Source organism: Notamacropus eugenii, chromosome 2 (assembly GCF_028372415.1).
Source record: "Notamacropus eugenii isolate mMacEug1 chromosome 2, mMacEug1.pri_v2, whole genome shotgun sequence".
Taxonomy (NCBI): Eukaryota; Metazoa; Chordata; class Mammalia; order Diprotodontia; family Macropodidae; genus Notamacropus; species Notamacropus eugenii.
Genome location: NC_092873.1, coordinates 191951022 through 191972991, shown reverse-complemented (window position 1 = coordinate 191972991; position 21970 = coordinate 191951022). Strand labels below are relative to the sequence as shown.

General features: G+C 40.2%; 1 protein-coding gene across 6 annotated transcripts in view; it reads left to right on the top strand.

Moving 5' to 3' along the window:
* Positions 1 to 21970, top strand: part of FYN (FYN proto-oncogene, Src family tyrosine kinase) — a 296371-nt gene that overhangs the window by 235030 nt on the left and 39371 nt on the right. For 5 of the 6 annotated variants that reach the window (XM_072637647.1, XM_072637645.1, XM_072637644.1 and 2 more), the window contains 5 exons: positions 124 to 273; positions 4539 to 4703; positions 7668 to 7847; positions 9735 to 9811; positions 9919 to 10072. In XM_072637647.1, coding sequence (XP_072493748.1) covers positions 124 to 273; positions 4539 to 4703; positions 7668 to 7847; positions 9735 to 9811; positions 9919 to 10072 — 726 coding nt within the window. Of the gene's footprint in view, positions 1 to 123; positions 274 to 4538; positions 4704 to 5121; positions 5278 to 7667; positions 7848 to 9734; positions 9812 to 9918; positions 10073 to 21970 lie in introns of all 6 variants that reach the window. The other variant, XM_072637648.1, reaches the window with a different exon arrangement.

Genomic DNA, 21970 nt, shown 5'->3' with positions numbered 1-21970 from the left:
ATGTGTGTGTGCACGTGTCGGTCTTTACTGAATGATCAAAATAAGTTAAGTGAGTCTTTAAAAAAAAACTAAAAGTCAGTCCCCACGGTGACAACAGCTACGGATTCTATGCATGTTCTATAGGTGCCTATTCACTTTCTATCCGTGACTGGGATGATATGAAAGGAGACCATGTCAAACATTACAAGATCCGCAAGCTTGACAATGGTGGCTATTACATTACAACAAGAGCCCAGTTTGAGACTCTTCAGCAGCTTGTCCAGCATTACTCAGGTAACTTCGTCGCTGTTTAGCTCCTCGGTGATGGTGAGGGAGGGAAAAGTTTCAAGTGATGGTACATACATGCTGCTACTACTATTATATAAAACTTTTAAACCTTGAAAGGCATTTTCTTCACAACAACCCTGGGAAGTAGGAATACAAGTATTAGTAGTCCCATTTTTCATAGGAAGAATCTGAGGTTCTGAGAGTTTAAGAGATTTGCTCTGCTATTACACAGCTAGTGACTGACTGAGGGAAGACCCAAACTCAGCTCTTACTCCAGCTGTAGTGACTTCACACCGTACTGTACCAGGAGAAGAATGTTTTCTTTGCCCACGTGATAGGACCTTCTCTGGCTGGCTTAGCTAAGCCATGCTTTCTACTCGCTTGTGGGTCTTCACAAATTTCCTATGATATTGGTTTACATACTGTTGTAAAGGCTTCAGGATTCATAGAGTACAGAAAAATGGAAAGACTTTGTAGCTGTTGGTCCTAAAATCTCCAAAGTGCTTTTCTTTCCACAAGCACCTCAGTTAACATACTCAGGAATCACAGAAATACGATGGTAAGGCCTCTGGCGGCCATCTATATTTTGATGACTCCCATACCCAGTGTGGACCTTTAGGCCTTGCTTTAAACAAAACATAACTTCCATGATCACTGTGCACTGTGCAATAGATCTTGTTCTATTGACAAGACTAATTTTCCAACCCATTGAAAGCAGTATTCTGTCCCCAGTAGAGCTTTCTTTTTTTCTACGTTAACTTAAAGTCATATCACCATCATGATACAGATGATAATTACTTTTAAAATTATGAGAAGTAACTTCTGATAGTGCCACTAGTTTTAGCATACCTGAAAATAGGCAACTTTTGAATGGGAGGGAAATAGTTTCTACATGGCAACACTTCTGATGGTCTTTGTCCAGATAACACGGGGAAGTCAAGTCTCTTTAAATATAAATAACGTATAATTAATTAAAAACAATCAACTAGCGATTTCTTTTGACCCACACTTACAGCTTGAAACATTCTAAGACCCAGTGATGATCCTACTCTTCACCAGGACATTACTGTTATAAACTGCAGCCCCATGCACATTCATCACACATACAACACACAGCATGGTAGCACCAAGTACACGCCTACTGGTCTCAGGTCTTAACCAGCAACTGGATAAATTTTTTAAAATGTTGAAGTGATAGTGGTTGATGAGACCCATTTCTCCTCCTCCCCCACCTTAGATATGGCAGAAAACTTATTAAAGATAGCATTTCTTGATGAAGAGAAGCAGTGAGGCATGGAAGATATCAGGCTGGTCTTGGAGTCAGGAAGGTTAGCTCTAGGGTCAAAGACAAGTTCCTTGAACTCTCAGCAGCCCAAGGCAACTTTCTTCAAGTGTAAGTTACAGATGAGTTGCTGATCTGCAGTTACTGGAGGGGGTTTCAGTGCTTGGAGCCCCTGTCAATGAAATTACAGGTCTGAATGCTCTCCCCCACCTTTTTCTGCCCCCTCCCCAAATGATACTTTTGCTTTAGGGGAATTCTGATAAGAATAATTTTGGGAGGGGGGGAGGGAAATAGAGCAGAATATCCGAGTTTAAGTAATAACACTTGAAATGCCCAGATGCTATGTGTATTCATAAATGTTGAAATCTATTTCATTATAACCACATATCAGCTGCATAGAAGAGACTCTGGTGTTTGGATTCTTTGAAAACATGTTGCAGAAGGCACCTTAACAGCATCATAGAGATGAGAAAGGAGATAGTTTTATAAAAAGCAGCAGCAAAAATTTTTTATCTTTTAAAAAAAAAAGCCATTTTAAACCAGACTTGCTTTTCCATGGTCTCTTTTTTTCCTCTCTCTTCTCCTTCTCTCTTTTACATAAGCCTGACCTTATGGTATCGTCAAACAAATTAATTCCTACCCAAACTTCACAGAACCTTATTCCATTTAAAAAATAGAAAAGAAAAGAAAAAAAAGGCAGCTATGTCTGGCTGGTCTCCATTTTCTGTGTCTTTTAAAACAACATCATTATCAGCCTCTCCCACCTCTTTGTGCTACATTTGATTAAGTTATAGTCTCTGTCATCCAGACTCTTAGCAAAAGATAGGCCTCTCCAATGTGTTTGTATTTTTTTCCCTGTTTACTGGTTTCCTCTTGCTGCTGACATCCACTTGAAAGCCTAAACTAAAGGTCATCTCCCATATTTGCCATCTCATTATTATCACATCCTCTGTTCTGGACCCCTGAATCTGTCTGAATATATATTCTATGATCACATTAGCTTTTTTGACCACCTTGTTGACTCATTTAATTTGAAGTCTGCAAAGACTGATTTTTTTTTCAAACTAGTTGATGTCAAGCCATGCCTGCCTCCCCTCATACTCCTCACATTGTGCTTGAAAAATTGATTTTTCTTGGAACCTAAATATGAATCTTCACATTTATCCCTGTAATCTTATTAGATTTGGCCCAGTTATCTAGCCTGTCATGATGACCCATTGTAGTGGAATCTCTCATATAGTTTGTGCCATCTGAAAATTTGAGAGGCCTGTCAATTAATTATACCTTAATCTAAGTCACTGTTTAAAAAGAAATGCTAAAGCTCCTTGGAACAGTTCTCTATGGTAGTGACATCTGATTCAAGTAGAAATGATACCTGAAGCCACATGTTGCCTTAGAAAATCATAAATGAACATTATCCATGTTGTATTGTATTTTTATTTATTTTGTTAAACATTGCCCAGTTACACTTTAATGTGGTTCTTACATCTAACTAGTGTTTGACGTCTCTGCTGTATAGACCTCCTTCCAGGTTGGCATTGATGACCACTATTATAGCCTAATGTAGCACTCTAGGTGGTGTAGTAGATAGAGTGCCACTCCGGAGTCAGGAACACTCATCTTCCTAAGTTCAAATCTAGCCTCAGACACTACCAAGCTGTGTGACCTGGGGTAAGTCATTTTACCCTGTTTGCCTCAGTTTCCTCTTCTGTAAAATGAGCTGGAAAAGGAGAAGGCAAACTACTCCAGTATCTTTGCTAAGAAATTCCAAATGGGGTCACAAAGAGTCAGATATGACTGAAAACAAGTGAACAACAATTGTAGCCTGAAAGCCAAAAAAACCCCCACCACATCTCAATGTCTTTTAAGTCAGAGGTTGGCAGACTAAGACCCTCTACTTGTTTCTGTACTGGAGGAAACTAAGGATGGTTTTTACATGTTAAAATAAAATTTTGTTGATTTAAACATGTAAAAAGCTAGTCAGCCCACTGGGCTGTATTTGGCCCTCAGCCATCATTTGCTGTACTCTATTCTAAGTAATCATTGCTTTTAATTTTCTTTTTTAATGTGTTCATGGTCTGTTTTCACACTCTCAAATGTGTCTGAGCTTCTCTTTCTCTCGCTTTTCATTGCTCCCCATTTTAGTGTTTCCCTGTCCTAGGTCACTGTAATTTTATAGTACAGGGCCTGGCACACAGTAAGCGCTTAAAAAAACGCTTCTAGTTTTGACTTACTTAGGAGTCCAACCTCCAAACACAATAACAGACCGTAGTATCCCAGACAGAGGTATACACTCCACTCATGATCTCTGTAGGGTTTTGTTTGAATACCAAAAGAACAACTGGTGAAGTTTGACCTCTTTTCCCCATGCCTCAGGTGTGGTTTTTCATGCTATTAGTTTAGAACAATCTGCTGTTTTGTGAAACCATAAGCTCCAACACTAGAGTTGTCGTAATAAATATATTCATTCAGAATACACAGGATCCCCAGACTTCCAAGCAGAGGCCTAATGTTTGAGAGAAGGGAGAAGGAAAGAGAGAGGAATGTATTCACGTAAATCAAAGGTGCCCTCTGCCCATTTACGGCCTCCACTAAAACATAAGGATGTCTTTTCAAGGTTCCAAGAAAGTATCCAATCAGCATCTGGAGCCGAAGCCTTCCATCTTACCTAGAGAGTACAGAAAACTCAGATTCAGAGTAATTGGCCATCCTTTAAGGATTGAAGGGGGGGGGGGGGGAGTGGACAATGACAAATTTTAAATTTTTCTCTGCTCCATCTCAAACAAATGTGTTTCCATGTGTGATTTCTAATCCCCCCCTCCCCCTGCCCCAAGATGCTTGTGGTACCCTGCTGACATAACAGTTGTTGTGAGTAGCTATTGTATTGTTCACTGGTGTTGGGTTTATATACTTGTTGTAAGTGTTTTGTTTCACGTATTACGCTTTTCTTTTTCCTCTCTGACTGTTGGCTCCGTTGCTGCTCCTTCAGAGAGAGCTGCAGGTCTTTGCTGCCGCTTAGTAGTCCCCTGTCATAAAGGAATGCCGAGGCTTACTGATCTGTCTGTCAAAACCAAAGATGTCTGGGAAATTCCACGTGAATCCCTTCAGTTGATCAAGAGACTGGGAAATGGGCAGTTTGGGGAAGTATGGATGGGTATGCTGTAACTCAGTTATTCTATTATTATCTTCCCTTTCGGGGAAATAAGGTACCAAAGATGGAAGGTGGAAGAAGAATACTTTATGACCAGCCCATAATAAAAAAGTTCTAAATACTTGGGTGATAGAGTAGGCATGCTTTGAACACTGAGCTTTTTTTTACTTCAGAAAATTCAAAATTTTATTTACTCTTTGTAAGTTTTCACTTTGGGAAAATGGCTTCATTTTTATTGTGATGGTGAGCCTCAATTAATAAACCAAAGAAAGAAGCAATTTTGAAAACTGGCATAAAGTCATTGCTCTTGGTTTCTTACTGGGAATGCACTGAAGGGCAAATCACCTTCCATCTTTTTCATTGCATGCATAATTTTGGATTGTAAGAACTTTGTTTTCTTTATTAATTCCCTTTCCTATAGAGAAAGCTGATGGTTTGTGTTTTAACTTAACTGTGGTTGCCTCGAGTTGTACTCCACAAACCGTTGGATTGGCTAAAGATGCATGGGAAGTTGCACGGGATTCATTGTTACTGGAGAAGAAGCTTGGTCAGGGGTGTTTCGCTGAAGTTTGGTTTGGTAAGGCAGAGAGTGTGTTTTGCTTTGGATGCCCCTTAAGAGCCACTTGGGAGAAAGACTTTGAACAGAAACACACCTGCTTACTCCTCCACCCTGTGTAGGATGCCCTGAAGGATGGAATAAATGGCCCCACCAAAGAGCAGAGTTTGCAGAGCGTAGCTGTCTTCTGCCGTTCTGGGTTGTGGTACTCCAAAGATGACATCCATAGATCTCATTATTTCAGGCTCATCTTTGTGTCGATAATTCCCATGCATTATAGGAACTGTTGACCAGGAAAACAGCATAGAATTAAAGCATCTTTTTCTCCTAAGAGATGAGAACATAAGATGCTCTGGAGGCAAGACTTCCATTTTCATTCATTTCGTTGTCAATGATAGGGCACAATTCAAGGGGTCTTTGCCTAGAGATTGTCTACAGGTTTGTACTCCACTGACAATCATCCAAGATGAAGGTAAAGCATCCTTAATTGAGTTGACCATGGATTCTTCTTTCCCAGAGTTCTTTTAAAATGGATTAGTATCATCATCATCCTAGCACTTAGTACAGTGCCTGACACCCAGTAAGCACTTAATAAATGTTTATTGATTGATTGATTGATCAATCATCATCATATTAAATATGCATAGAGCATGTCTAACCAGGCCTCTCTAGGTCCGACAATTTATCTATTAATACCACACTGCCTCTCATGTATTCATACATTAACCTGCATTGGTATAGGTGTGGTCTTGTTCAGTCGGAGGCAGAGGCTAGACCACATTACTCTGAAGATCCTAATTAGCAGTTTAATTATGAGGTATTTAAAAATCTTATTTATGAGGCCTAAGGCTCAAAGATTTTGGTAGAATCATACACACGCACACACAAAAAGAATTAGGCCTCCATAAGAGAATGGATTTTTAAACTTTTAAATTAGTACGTTTTAAATTTCCTTACATGCCAGTAAGAGTTCCTTTCCCATTGCCATTCTACCAGCAGCTTTGTCTCTGGGGATTTCAGAACCATTAGAGAATGCTTCTGTAATTAGCTCAATTATTGCTGGAGTGTCTTAGAGAAAGGGAAAATCTAGCCTGCTGAAAATGATTGGCTATGACTTGGAACATACTGGAATGTTGCATAAACTTTCAAATTTTCCATTTATTTTTAGGGAAAAAATTCTGCCATGTAATCACTTTCTACTTCTCAGCTTATAACCTAAATGTTTTGTATTTTGTAATAATAAGAACCATACTTCCACCTGGGTAATAGAGCTGCCCAAATAGAATATATTTTTTAAAAAATTTCTCAAATTGGTGTTGCCAGAACTATAAATAAATTTTTACAATTTCACTTAAATCAGTCTTCCTTTTCTAATCAGAAATAAGCAACTGTTTTAATTAGCCAGGAGGAAAAAATTGTCCTTTCTGTATAGTGGCAATTAAAAATCATAAGCCTTAGAATAGACTCTTGAAGCTAGAAAGGATATCAGAGATCATCTAGTCTAGACCATCTCCCCTCCTTTTATGGATGAGGAGATTGATAAAAAAAAACAAAACCTATAGCCAAGCTGTGTATCTGAGTCCTTATTTGAACATCAGGAACATTTACTAAATTTTTTCTTTCAAATTTAAATATCAATTTTAGTTCATTCCTCATGGCTTTTTAAATTTTTCCAGCCTCATTAATAGAATTCACTTTCTTATTGTGGTTGAGCTTTCATGAAACCTGTACAAGTAGACTTTGTATTATTTTTTTATCAGTTCTTCACTGCAGGGATGATTCAACAACAAAAAGGACCCAATCATGGGGCTACCAAAGCCTGAATTGGGAACCAAAGACCATTTCTCAGCCAAATTCACCCATCCCTAAGCACTCAAGTTCTTTCTAAAAATAAAAAATAAAAAAAATCTAAGCTTAGAATAGCTACACAGCAGACTTTGCCTTAACACAGAATGGGGGGTTAGTACCCTGATTATCAAGGAAACAACTAATGGACGTGACACCAGCTTCTCTACTTCCATCATTGTTGATGGTCATTATGTATGCAGGGGCCAAGGTTTTCAGCTTGATTTCTCTTTCATATTAATGAAACAGAAAAGGAAAATAGCACTTAACCACATGGGCCTGCCAGAACCAAATTAATGGAGAAAGTGGTGAAGGAATTACGTATTCATTCATAACCCATAAATAAAACTAGTGTCGATTTTTTTTCTCTTGAAAATATTTGACAGAATCCTTGTAAATGTCTTTGTTCCCCAGGAGTTTTATAGAGCTTGTTTGTGGGGAAGAGGGTGCTGTGGAAAGGGAAAGCTGATAATTGATTGTTTTGAACAAATAGTTATTAGTTTAAAAAATCATTTTCCCCACCAGAGGATCTCGCATTTTGACTCCATGTTATGGGCTGTCTGTAGGTACCTGGAATGGGAATACAAAAGTGGCCATCAAGACTCTTAAGCCTGGTACGATGTCTCCAGAATCCTTCCTTGAAGAAGCTCAGATCATGAAGAAACTGAAACATGATAAACTGGTTCAGCTTTATGCCGTGGTGTCCGAAGAGCCAATCTACATTGTCACAGAGTACATGAATAAAGGTTGAGTAATAGTTCTCCCTCTTCTCTCTTCATTAGGACATAGATAGGGGATTGGTACGGTGAGAAAAATGGAGCTGTCTATCTGCTTGCCTCCTGGTTTCTGCCTAAATCTAGTATCCTCATCAGGGAGACACCAGTTGTGTGTTCATTAGTGAAAAGTATTTTTAAAACAGCTCAGTCTGTTACTATGAGTCCCCTATGTCCTTCCACATTCTAATGTATTCTTCCTACAAGTGCTGGAGCTCAGAATTTCCCAATTCTTCCCGGGACTCCCTTACTTAGACTACTAGACCAGCTGGATTATGCTGCTCAGCTGTTAATCTGGACGTAGCTGTTTGGGTTTGATCTGCTTTTTGCAGTGCTGAACACCTTGCATTAGGAACTGTAGTAGAAGAAAAAAGAGAAATGTACATGATAACTTTGTTGTCTATTTGATAGGAATAGCAAGTTGTACATAGTATATTTGCAGTTTCATGTGCAATCGTCTGTGTTATACTATGTTATGGAAATGCTTGTTTTATTTCATAAAATTAAAAGAAAATAAATTTTTAAAAAAGAAACTGTGGGAGAAGACAAATGAGATGCAGCCTTCACTATTTCCCCATCATATTTCTTCCTGCTACCTTCTTAAATGTACAGATGAACAGGGTAGAGTGTAAAGAGCATTCTTTATTTCTTTTTTTTCTTTTCCTAATTAAAGCAGTATTGCTAGGGATGAGGCCAAAGATTACTTTGTTTTGGAAAAATAAATGAACCAAATAAGAAACAAAAGGTCTTAAAAGGAAAGACATTCTACATCAGAAGACACTGTAGTTCTGTTTCCCCCTCCCACCCCAAGTGCTTTCTTTCAAAAAAGATTTGATTTATTTTTTCCTGGCAGATCTTCTGTCCCTGTCTCCAGGGTTTATTTCATAAATAATTTGTATTCCATGATTAAAGCTTAAAAAATAAAAGATGACCACTGAAGTCATGTGGCCTCTGCAAGTGATTATTTCAGTTTTTGGAATTATCCCTGACCCTATTTGGACCCATTTATAATAACTCTTCTGAAGCTTTGACTATTTTACTTTTAGCTTTCTGATTTAAGGTTCAGAAGATTATGATCTAATTAAGAGGGAATGCCCACTCCACCATATATAAATCAGAATACTCTCCTGACTTAAATTTGTAAATAATCTAAGCTGTAATTTTCCCCATCACTCTTCTCTTTAGCTTGGTGTTCATCAAGCAAGAACTGAGTCATGAAGTTTGTCTCATGCTCCTATGAATAATACTGATAATGATTCCAACAGCAACAACAGAGGTCAGGAAAACCTGGGACAGAGTTTTGTTTCTGACCCATAGTGTCTGTGTGACCTTAGCCAGGTCACTTACTTCTCAGTGCCCCAGGCAAATCACCAGGATTATAAATTGCAGATCAGGGGCTGGTCTTCATTGTTAGAAGAAGTTTCCTATACTAATGAAATCATAGATCTAATAATCTTAGATCTAATAATAATTACTTACATTCCTGTGGCACTTGGAAGTTTCTGGAACACAATCCTCCCCCAAATATCTATGTGCAAGCTAGTTTCTGAACCAGGATTTAAACCCAGGCCTCCTGCCTCCAAGGCCAGATTAAAATATATAATCACTCTGTGAGTAAACTTATTTTAGTTTGAGTTTTAGCTATGGCTCATTGAACATTGGGTTCACCATCCTTTTGTCCAAAAAGATAAAACTATTCACAAGCTTTTCTTGCTTAGAACGTCTTTGTTCCTCATGTAAACCATTAAATTGCTTGAAATGAATGCATTGTTCTCACCATGTCTGAAAAGAACCCCACTAGCTCAGTTTCAAAGTTTGCTTTTCATAGTAAATGGATGCCGTGGCACTTTTCATTCATAGGGAGTTTGCTGGATTTCCTAAAAGATGGAGAAGGAAGAGCTCTGAAATTGCCTAACCTGGTAGACATGGCTGCACAGGTATGTATGACTGACAGCAGGCGTTCTGTCTAGGACATGCCTATAACAGAGAAACATGGACTGGCCTGAGGTCATACATCCACTCACTCTCTGTTGTGTTTTAACAGGTTGCCGCAGGCATGGCTTATATTGAGCGAATGAATTATATCCATAGAGATCTGCGGTCTGCAAACATTCTGGTAGGGAATGGGCTCATATGCAAGATTGCTGATTTTGGATTAGCCAGATTGATTGAAGACAATGAATACACAGCAAGACAAGGTGAGGCCTGGTGTGATTGCTAATCATGGTTTCTTTTTAAATAGTCACTTTCTAACCTGTTACTGTATCAAGACCCTTCATTGTAACTACCCTAGTATTCCATTTACTTTTTCCTTCCCATGTGGTCCCTATACTCCTATAGATAATCAGGTAGCACAGTGGACAGAACCCTGGGCCTGAAGTTAGGAAGACCTGAGTTAAAATGCAACCTCAGACACTTACAAGCTGTGTGATCCTGGGCAAGTCATTTGACCTCTGTTCAACTCAGTTTCCTCATCTGTAACATAAGGATAATAAGAGCACCTATCTGCTGGGGTTCCTGTGAAGAACCAATGCGATATCATAACTGTAAAGTGTTTAGCATATTGCCTAGCACACAAAAAGCACCATATAAATATTAGGTATTTTATTGTTACTAATTATTATTACTATCCCCATCCCACTCCCCTAAATAAACCATTAGCAAAGTCTAAAAATAGAATTCCTCTGCTGAACTGATCCTCTCTATCCCCACCACTATACAACATAGTATTATACATTCAACCTAGAAAGAGAAAGAAATTGCTTGCTAGTGGGTGGTCAGCTGGCCGACCCTTTGGCTGATTTTGAAGTTACATGTTGCTTTTCCTTTGAGCACCTTGGCCTTTGGAATAAAAGGATTACAGAAAGAAGGCCAAGGGATCAGTGGATTCCCATCATGGACCTACAGAAATGTCCCCTTCTCTCATCCTTTTCTCCCTTTCCCCAAGTGAAATTTATGGAAGCAAACAACGAACAGTGCACAGAGATCCCAAACTGGTGTCTTAAATACTTAATGACTCCGAGGTATAACCCAACAGGTATTCTAATTAAAGAGGTGCCAGAGAGACAACTCTGGGGGGCTGTGCCAGCATCACTTTTTTTTTCTAGTTTGTCAATTAATTTTCTATTAAACAACTTTATTACCATATGCAGTTTGGGGTAACAGATGGCCTCTTCTTAGGGAATTGAAGGTTTGTGTTTGGGGGAGGGGATGGTTTCCTTCTTTTTCGATGAGGTCCTATTCCAATTCCAATCAAGAATGAGTAGTGGGGGGGCTCCACTGAAAGAAATATCTACGTGGAATTTCCTACAGATTTTTGTCATGATTATTATTACTTAATTTTTTAATTTTTTATTATTATTTAATTTCATGCTCCCCATCCCCCACCTTTTTCCATAATATGGGTACAAGGATGGAAATGGCTTTAGCAGTCTGATGAATAAAGATTAGTGTCAAGCTAATATCCTGGTAGTTTGACTAGTACAGATACTACAAAAATACTGAAATACATGTAGGCCAGCTGTTTGGATTTTCCCAACACGTGGAGGCTCCAGTTCTTTAGCCAAGTCTGCACTGCCCAGTGCTAAGGCCAGATGGTGCGTTTTGGTCTCTAAGCATAGCAGACAGGCAACCTCGATTAGAGTTGGCAGCCTAGGGAGAAAGGGGAATGTGAACTGGAGGTACCATGAGCTGGGCAGGACGACAGCAAGCAGTCCAGTAGGAAATACCAGCAGGATTAAAACCTGAATGCTGCCAGGGAGCTTACCCAGAGGCCAAGGTGTCAAGTCATAATTGCCTCAAGTCAGAGAAAGCTTACTAAGCACAGATATTGGATTTGTGAAAGAAATATCACATGGCCAGTCTTCTTGGTCCTGTGAAAGAGACCATCAATCTTTGCACTGAGTCTCCAAGATTCAGAGTAGCCAGAGGGATGTATTTAAAATTTGTTTCCTAGGTGGTACAGAGGAAGAGGAGGGATGGTATTACTCTATCTTCCTCCCCCCACTACCCTCTTTTTTCGTAGACCTTCTCATCCATCGTGCTGTATTAATATGGTACAGTTAAGTGGCTTCCTTCTAGAAGTAGTCAATATTCTTGGACTCTCCATGAATGGGTAGATTCTAGGATCAGTTGTAGGCCGAGACAGGGATATGTCTACATATGTAATTGATGGGTGTAAATATTATTCTTGTTTAGAGTTGTTCATTGACTCCTCACAATAATATTAAGCTGATATTTAAAAAATTACAAAGCATTTGCATACAAGATCTCATTTTAGTGGTATAGCAAAACAGTGGGGTACAATGGGAAGAGAACAGCACTTGGAGCTGGAGGATCTCATTTCAAACCCAAAGCCTACCACTGCTGTCCAAACACAAGTCTTTTCTGCTCCTCTGGGCCTCAGTTCCTTCATCTGTAATAGGAGAGTGTTGGAAAGGTCCCTTCCAGCTCTGAATTTATGATCCTGTGATCAACATGCTAATAACCCTGGGAGTCAGATAATGCAATCCTATTACCTCTATTTTACAGATAAGGAGATGGAGGCTTAGAGAGGAAAAGGATCTTGCCCAACATCTCATGGCTAGGAAGTGAGTTGGTGCTTAAATCCAGGTCTTCCGATTCTCTATCCATATCAAATTCAATTCAGTTCAATTCAATAAACATTAAGTGCCTGCTATGTGTCAGGCATTGTGCAAAAGCCCCCCATTCTTCCTATGCTGGCTATCCATTACCACACCCTACTCCCACAATTAGTGGAGTCTCACAGTTCTGCTCACTTGCACAAGCAGCAAGCTTAGGAGGTGGCCAAGATTAGGCAGAGGCAGATTTTTCACTCGGTCTAATTGTAGGATCATAGATTTAAAGATGGAAAGAACCTTAGATGTCATCTAAGCCTCCCCCTTCCTTTTCTAGAGGAGGAAGCCGAGGCTGAGGTGCTTGCATGACATTTCCAGCCCTCTGAAGGACACTTAGAGGTCACCTGCTCCAACATCCTCATCTTGCAGGTGGAAAAAAAGCAAGGTCCACAAGGAAAAGTGACTTTACCCATAGTCCCACTGATAGAAAATGGTAAAGCCAGTATTCATACCCAGGCTATGGCTCTTTTGCTCTATACTAAAAAACACCTGGCCTGAAACTACTAAAACTTCTAGGTGTTTTCAAGCCTGTATCAAACAGTAGAAAATGAAAAGAAATAAACTAATTAGAAGGTGAAGTTGAAAAAAGGATAGGGTCTGTCAGAAACAAGGAAAGAAGAATAGGAGCCTGATGAAAAGTAAAGAAACAACTGTAAATGTACCAGAATATTGGGAAGAGAAGAAACATAATATTCAGACATCATGGGAAAGGAAATATGTGAAACTGACAGGGAAAAAAATGGAGATGTAGTTTACGTTGGTGGGAAAGGTCTGGCTAGAGAGCAGTGAAAGAAGTGGAGCTGGAACTGTGGAAAGAGCATTGTCTCTGAAGGCGAAAAGACCGGAGTTCAAATTTTGATTGATGATCACCAACTGAGTGACCTTTGACAAGTCCCTTCACCTCCATGGGCTTCTGTAAAATAATGTCCTTTCCCTTAGTAGATAGTTCTTATGAAGAAGTCTGCCAGTTTTTCCTACAGGTGAAGAAACAACAAATGGGTTTGAAAAATCAGTTTAAAAAAATGTAAAGCATTCAGGAAAAGGCAGTTAGTGAACTTTTTTTTCTTTATAAAGAAGGAAAACAAAAGTCAGTTGTTTCGATCTCCTTATTTGATTTTTTTTATAAGATGTACCTTTTAATATTCATCACTGGGGAAGAGACACCCTCACTTTTGAGGACTCAGGCAACCTCAGATGATACCAGCTATTTATAAAATGTGTCACACAGATTTGTCTTGCACTGATATTTTCAAACAACAGTGCTTGGGTATTCACCACTCATGCATGGTGTAGGCAGCATGCACACTGCATACTTATGTGTCTGTAAGGGATTAATCAGCTACACTTGACAGCTGGTCCACGTGCCTAATAATATTTGCAAGTTGAGTTTTATGTTACACACAGCCCCAATCCATGCTGTGACTTCAATCATGTAAGCTGTTTGCAGTATACAGCAATGCATGCCAGGTGTAAGTATTCTCAGACTGGGATTGGTAACTACTTTTCAGCTCAGTTTTTATGTGTTTCCCTTCTAAGGGAATCTTTCACTCCTGGGCTTGACTTAGAAGAAGTGATGTGCATGCTGGCCCAGCTGTGATGTCCCTCCTAGTGCCTGCCACCCAGCTGGGTCTATGGGCAGTAACAGAAGAGGCAAGCCTACAGAGGTGGCTAAGATTGGGCACGGAGGCAAATTTGTCTCCATCTGTTTATAGAATTATAAATCTAGAGCTGAAAGGAGCTTGAGAGGCCAACTGGTCCAATTGCCCCATTTTACTCTTGAGGAAACTGAGGCCTAAGATTAATTGAAATGCCCAAGATCACACAGGCAGTCGGCATCAAAAGTAGGATTTGCATTCAAATCTGCTGACTCCAGAGCCAGTGGCAATTCAATGCCTTCTAAAGTCACCTGTTATTTTTAGATTATCTGCTATTCTGGATTATTTACATGTCTCCCCCTCCATTGGATTAGGTGGATAGAACTCCATGCCTGGAATCAGGAAGATCTAAGTTCAAATGTAGCCTCAGACACTTACTAACTGTTGTGACCCTGGGCAAGTTATTTAACCCTGTTTGTCTGGGTTTCCTTATCTGCAAAATGAACTGGAATAGGAAACGGCAAACCACTCCAGTATCTTTGCCAAGAAAATACCAAATGGAGTCATGAAAAATCAGATACAACTGAATAATAACCTCCTCTATTACAGTAATCATAATATAACTAATATTTATATAGCACATTTAAAAGCACTTTTATAAAGCTCATTGCCGCCCAGTGAGTTGGGTAAATTGCAAGTTTAGAATTATTCCACTATCATAGTATCATCTCCATTTCATAGATAAGGAGACAGATTAAGGTAGGAAAAAGTGATTTCATCATGGTTATACAACCATGTATGAGGCGCTGGAGCCTTTGAAAAGATAAATAATCTAGGGATGACTAGTTGTAAACTGTATTAAATTGAGATCAACTAATTCTCTCTAACAGTGCCAATCATGTAATCTTCCCATGCTTTCTTGTCCTGCGCATCTTTGCTTCATAGGGTCAAGCTATGTGCTGGGCCTTTCTTATAGTTGATATTACGTGGCTACTCAGATACTTAGCTGTTTGAAACACATGCATAGCTCTGTGACCCTGGGCAAGTCCCTTAACACTATTTGCCTCAGTTTGCTCATCTGTAAAATGAGCTGGAGAAGGAAATGGCAAAATCATTCCAGTATCCTTGCCAAGGAGACCCCAAGTGAGTTCACAAAGAGACATGACTGAAACAACTGAACAACAAAAATAACATTTTGCCGTATGATGAGCCCACCTTTTTTCCCCCGGTCACATCTCTCTATAATTACTTCCTTAATGCCACTTCTCTTTTACAACAATTCTTGGTTGATAGAATGTTGTAATATACTCACATCCCCCTGTCTGAAATATTTACCAAGTACTTATTTATGTGTGGGCCATCATGCCCACATGATGGTGTTTCAAAGGGTATAAAAAGACCTTATTACTGTATAGCTATTCATGTGCTTGCCTTACTTCGTTTACTGAACTTTAAGCTCATTGATGTCAGAGACTGCAGCATTCAGTTCAGTACTTTGTAGGTCTACTCAACAAATATTTGTCAAACAAGAAAATGAAAGCCTATAACTGAGAACACTTGGTGATTGAATATGGGAGATGAGGGAAGAGTCAAGGATGCTGAGGATTTGAGCTGGGGAAGAATTCAAGCCCAGTTGGCTTTGGAGGAGAGGGCATGAGTTTGATTTTCAATATTTGTGTCTGAAAAAGTGGGACCTCTCAGCTGGAGAAGTTTGGGCCCTCTCTACCCCATATCTGCTACTTATATGATCAGCTTTCTCTCTCTCTCTCTCTCTCTCTCTCTCTCTCTCTCTCTCTCTCTCTGTCATTTCCTTAATGCACTCCAGGTGTTCCTGTTTTTTGTTTGTTTGTTTGTTAGTTTGTTTTTGAAAGAGCTGCCTCCCACCCCATACCAGTCTTCCTTGATTTGGGCCTTCACTCATACCCTAATCCCAGCAATTCTTATTTCCAGACTTCTTCTGTAGTTCATCTCAGTTACCCCAGTCATTTCTAAGAAAACTATTAATACAGTTCAACTTCAGAAACATTGCAGCTGATGCTTCTCCTAAATCCTCACCTACCATGTCCAGCTGTGTGCACTATCAAGCTTTGTAAGTACTTGTGTGCACATGCTGCTGTTGGGGGAGGCAGAAGCTGGTTCGTCTCTTGAATGCCAGAGTTCTCAGCTGCAGTGAGTTAAGCCAATCATGTGACCACTAAGTGTGGAACCAATATGGCAAGCTCCCTAGGAGTTGTGGAAGGGGAGGATGGCCTCAGCCTGCCTAAGGAGGGACAGCCTGGCCCACAACCAGTCAGAACTTCTGTGTCCATCAGTAGAGGGATCAAGACCATGAGTAGCCACTGAACTTTTGACCTGAGTGAGACCAGGGAGACACAATCTTATCATCACTATCACCATTACCCTAATTACTTGTTGGTTCATTCTTATTTTCTAAGATTTGTAGCCTATTTAATAATTAATGCCTTTACAATTAACATGAAGAGATGAATAAAGGCTTCTCGCCAGACAATTAGTTTTCTGTGTGAATCTTAAACTCAACGACAGACTGACACTGATTTTTAAACCTATAATCTAAAGTCCTTTTTTACTCATAGAAAAAAGACATAGAATATCCTTACACACATCCTTACTTTGGCCTTGATGACTAATGAACAAAGAAGGACTTTCTAAACATTCTATTTCATTGATATTCATTCTTTAAAAAACATTTTTAAAGGAGAGATCACAAGGTTTTGATATGATTTTCTATTTTATCAAACAAAACAGTGTGATATGGTGGAAAGAATACTAGATTTGGGTTCAAGTCCAGTTTCTGATCCTTGTTAGATATATGACCTCAGGTGCTCCAGGGCCATTGTGTTGCTGAACACAAGCAGTCCCACACACGCACACACACACACACACAACACACACATATTATGCTCTTGCCTAGCAAATTTTTCTTCACAATTGCCTTATATTTCCTTTCTCTGCTGCCATGGTATACCCCTGGTTTTTAGTTTTGTCAGTGAAGATTCTTTCAGCCTCTCATGGATGCAGGCTAATGACAGATTTTGGACTGGACTTAGGAGAAAGATCCTAAGATGATAGCTTTAGAGCTGAGAGGGACCTCAGAGGCCATCAGGTCCAAATCCTCCATATTACAGATGGGGAAACTGAGGCTCGGAGAATTAAAGTGACTTCGAGGTCACACAGGTAATTAAAAATTTTAAAAGCTGGGGGGAAGCCTAGGTGAGATAATAAGAACTCAGTCTCAAAAAAAAAATAAAACAAAAAATCCTCCCTGGAGTTGCTTCATCATCATGATCATTTACTAACATTTATATAGTGTTTACTATATGCCAAGCACTGTTCTGAGTGCTTTACAGTTACCTCACTTGATCTTTACAACAATGTGAGGAGATATGCTCTATTATTATATCAGTTTTACAGATGAGGAAACTGAGGCAAACAGAGGTCAAGCGACCTGCCCATGATCACATAGCTATTAAGTGTCAGGGGCTAGATTTGAACTCAGGACTTCCAGGCCCTCCTTTCTATGTATTACACCACCTCGCTGCCATCTTCCTTGTAAATTACTTAATCTTTCTATAATTTAGATTCTGATCTCAATAAGGCCTCCTGTAGCAGTGAGGATTGCCCAAAGAGGATGATTCATTACTCTTATGTTCTTTAAAATGGGGAAAATACTTTTTTGGACCCTTCCCTTACAGCATTGCTGTGAGGATGAAATGAGACTATATGTTTTGCAAAGTACCATATAAATGTTGGCTATTATCATTATTCTTAGTATTCCTTCTAATCAAGGTCATCAAAATTGTGACGCAGACAGACTTGATCTTCATTGCTCCTTCTGTGCCCTTGTCTGGCCATCCCTCACCCTCAGTATCCTGTGACTTGGATTTATCCTCCCACCTCCCTTTTAGCACAATGTGACTTCCTAATTGTCTGGGAGAAAAGGATTCTGGCTAATTTGTACTAAGATGTTGGTGACTGATAATGATGATTTACTATGTTACCCTAGCCATGAGTATTTGCATTTTAACCTGGAACAAAGTCTTAATTCAAAGGAATGAAACTTCAGTAGGAGAACTGGAAATATCAGTGACCCAGCCTAGTAGGGAAAATGTCTTGGGGGGAGGGTAGAGATTTGTCTGCTTCTCTTAACTCAAACCTCACCAACATATGAGACCTGCCTATACTAATTCTCTTCCATTACTTAAGTAATCAGGAGTTAACTAGGCTATATTTTGGTGCTTTTAGAATTTGTAACAACAGGGAAATCTTTAAACTTTGAGAATGAATGCCAGAAGTTTAAAAGTCATGTCTTTAAATAGAAGAGGAGGGGGGAAAATGCAATACTCCCCCTGGAGGAAAGTTTAAGTTGAATAGATGGTTGTCTGGGGGGAAATTCATGTATAAATTACACTAGGAAAAAAATTCATAATGGTTGCAGTTTTCATGTTAATTATTTCATGGTAAAAATTTGTGGCTGCATAAATTAACACATTCTTTTATGGAGAGCATATTTTAGAAAGATTTGTTACTTTAATAACTCTTTGTGTATCAGAAACCCCAGATGCCTGTGCTAATTAAATATAACTAGATTTCTGATTCAGAAAGCATGGTGGCTGTTTAACAGCGACAAGCAGGCAGTGAAGTTGACAAACACAGTCGGGATTGAAGAAGATTCCTGGGGCCAATCAGAATTGTAAATTTGATCCCTAATCTTACTTTTATATTGTAAAGAATTAGGAATTGCTAGTTCCACTGCCCTCACCACCCCCTTCCCTATCTCCCCTCCTCCCCCCTTGTCCCTACTCTAATTATGCACTAGAGCCTCTTGGAGGGCCCTTTGCAGTCTGGGCTACAGATCAGACTTAGATTTGCCAGGATGACTTTGCCTCGCCTTTGTCAGCTCAAGGCTTTCCTGTTCTCCTGTTAGCAGCCTCACTGGTCCTGTACTGCCTGTTGTTATGCTAGCAGCAAACACCGAAGGATCCTTTATTAATTACCTGAATAGAAACTAATTTCTCTAAATACACTAGTAGGAGAAAGGAAAGTGAGGAAAACTTAAAATGTCTCAAGTCCATCCATTGTTTTAAGCACTGGGGAATTATAACCTTTAATTCTTAACTACCTTGCTTATCAGCGTTCTCATGTCCACACCCCCACCCCCAATCTCGATCTTCTGGGCATTCTGACTCCTTTATGGCTTAACCAAGGAGACCTCTCCACCCCCTTCCATCTGGCCCGGGTGGTTATCGCTTTGGGACTGGCTGGTTGCTAGAGGGTCCCAAGGTGTCAGTTTACACTGCAGGATGTCTGCCCTGGGTCTGACCTCTTCAGCAGCCCCTCTACTCGGAAGGGGAAGGGTCCTGAGACAGCTCTTCTCTTTATTTAGATTTCCAGATAGTGGGATTGTGCCTGGTCAAGCTAGCTTTGTTCACAGCTGGATTAGGATTTGAAGCCCCAAGCCAAAACTGCTGCCCCTCCGCTCACCTCTGCAGACTTCCATCCAGACATTTTCGAGGCTGCTTGGCTCTGTTGATCTGAACCCACCGAAGGGCTTCCGAGGCCCAGAAGTAATAGATCAGATTGGCAGGGAAATGGAGACTGACCAAACTGTGCAGATCAACTGTTTTCCCATGGAAAGGATGTGTTGGGAACTAAAGATTAAAGTTAAAAGGAATCTTCTCTTCCTTTCAAGGTTTCAAACTGTTGTAGGGGAAGGAGGTAGATGAATTTCTTCCATTTCCATATTTTGGGATCTCTAGCTGCCTGAAGGAAACAGATGGGGAATGATGTGAGCTCTGTTCCTGAGGGGTAGGGGAGTGCTCTACACCTTCAGCACTCAGCAGTCAAATTTTACTATTCAGTCAGAGAACTTTGTGGTTGAGTTTGGGGTTTCCCCCCTTCTCTTTGTGATGTGTTTGCTCCTGTTATTTATGCATGGTCAAGAGTAAGCCACTGGTTCTGTACATCTCCTGCTTCTTAGTAATCCTCAAGAAGGAAGCAGATGGTCATACTGGGACTTCACTGTGAAAATAGGAATTGCATATTGCTATCAGATAACAGGAATGTCACTTGGCTTTCCTTACCTTTCTTTGTTGGCAAAAATGTGTCTTGCTTTCTCATAATCAAGGGGGAAAATTAAAATTAGATGTGGAAACCCAACCGAATTATCAAGCCTCTGCTGCCTCCAGCTACAGAAAGGTGCATGTGACAACTTCATTCACCCCCACAGAGGTTCCACAGCACTGCTGTCATGCCAGATTGAGGGAGGAAAGGAATACATTTTGAAATCATAACCACAAAATTCTTATTTATCTTATTTTCTCCTCTCATAAGCTCCCTCACTGAATCTCAGCTCATTGATACCTCTATTTTATTCTTCACAGGGATTGATCTACATATTTTCCTTTTCCTCAATCCTTTAAGCTTCTCCCTCCGTTTCTGTCTCTGTCTCTTTTTCTCTCTGTGTGTCTCTCTACTCTCTCTTTTTCTCTATTTCTCTGTCTCTCTCTGTTTTTGTCTCTCTCTCTCTCTCTCTTTCTCTCTCACACACACACACACACACACACACACACACACACACACACACACACACACACACACACACACACACACACACACACACACACACACTACACCCCGACTCTCAACAACTCACCTTGCCTCCTCTTTCACTGGTACCCAGACCATCCAGCATAAGCTCAATCAACCTTTCTCATTTCCACATTTCAGAATCTTTCTTTATTTCCACCCATTCTTTCTTCTTTCCTTCCTTCCTTTGTCTCAGAGGGCAATGTGTTCCTCCTCTTTGCCAAAGTCTGGGCCTTTGATCCCATAATTTCCCACCTCCTCTAGACCCTGCTCCATTAATCACTTATCTTCACATTCACCTCCCCCAGTTCCTTCCTATCTGCCTACCAACATGCTCAGCCCCCACCCCTGAGTCCTTGACAAAAAAGAAACAATGGAGTCTTTCTTCTACTCATCTCTACCTTTTTATCTTCATAACTTCTTGAAGAGATCCATAGCTGACTGTCACCGCCACCACCACTATTCTACTAAAACTGCTCGATCAACATCACCACTCCCATCATCACGAGACCCTGCAGCCTTTTCTCAGTCCTCATCCTTCTTGACCATTCTGTGGCATGTAACAGTGTTTCTTCATATTTCTTCCTTCCTTGGTCGACTTTGGAGATATCTCAGTCTCCTGACTCACCCCCTATCTCTGTAACAATTCTTCCTCTGTCTCTCCTGGCTCCTTGTCTCATACTACTCTCATCCTCATAATCTCTTGATCTGCCAAACTGGACTTCCAAACTAGTGTTTTCCCACATCCTTTTGCTCCCATTGTGTCCTAACTCTGAAGTGCCCTCCCGTCCCTCCTCCATCCCTCCTGTTCATTCTTCACATTCCAACATAAGGGATAAGCCTTCCTGAAGCCCTTCCCCCATTCCAGTTGGAAATGATTCTTCTTTCCTTGGGCCACAGCTCGGTAGCATTTTGTCCTTAGTTCCCTTCAGTACCTGTGTTTTGTTCCATATGGTAGATGTAGACATCAGACCCCCCCCCTGCCCTTACTGGATTTTGAGCTCCATGAGAACACTATTTAAATGTTGTCTCCCTCCCCACACCTAACACAGTTCACCACATACAGTATGTGCTTAATAAATGTTTGGCAAATTGTTGAATGCCAACCAGATGCCCTGACATTTCAGCCAGGGCAATTATTGTTCCCCAACAATATTTCAAAACAGGGAAAAAAGAGATTTTTTTTTTTTTACTCTTTCTGGGTGGTGTGGAATGATACTTGGCCTTAGCCAGGCCTGTTAACAATTATTTTCTGGAG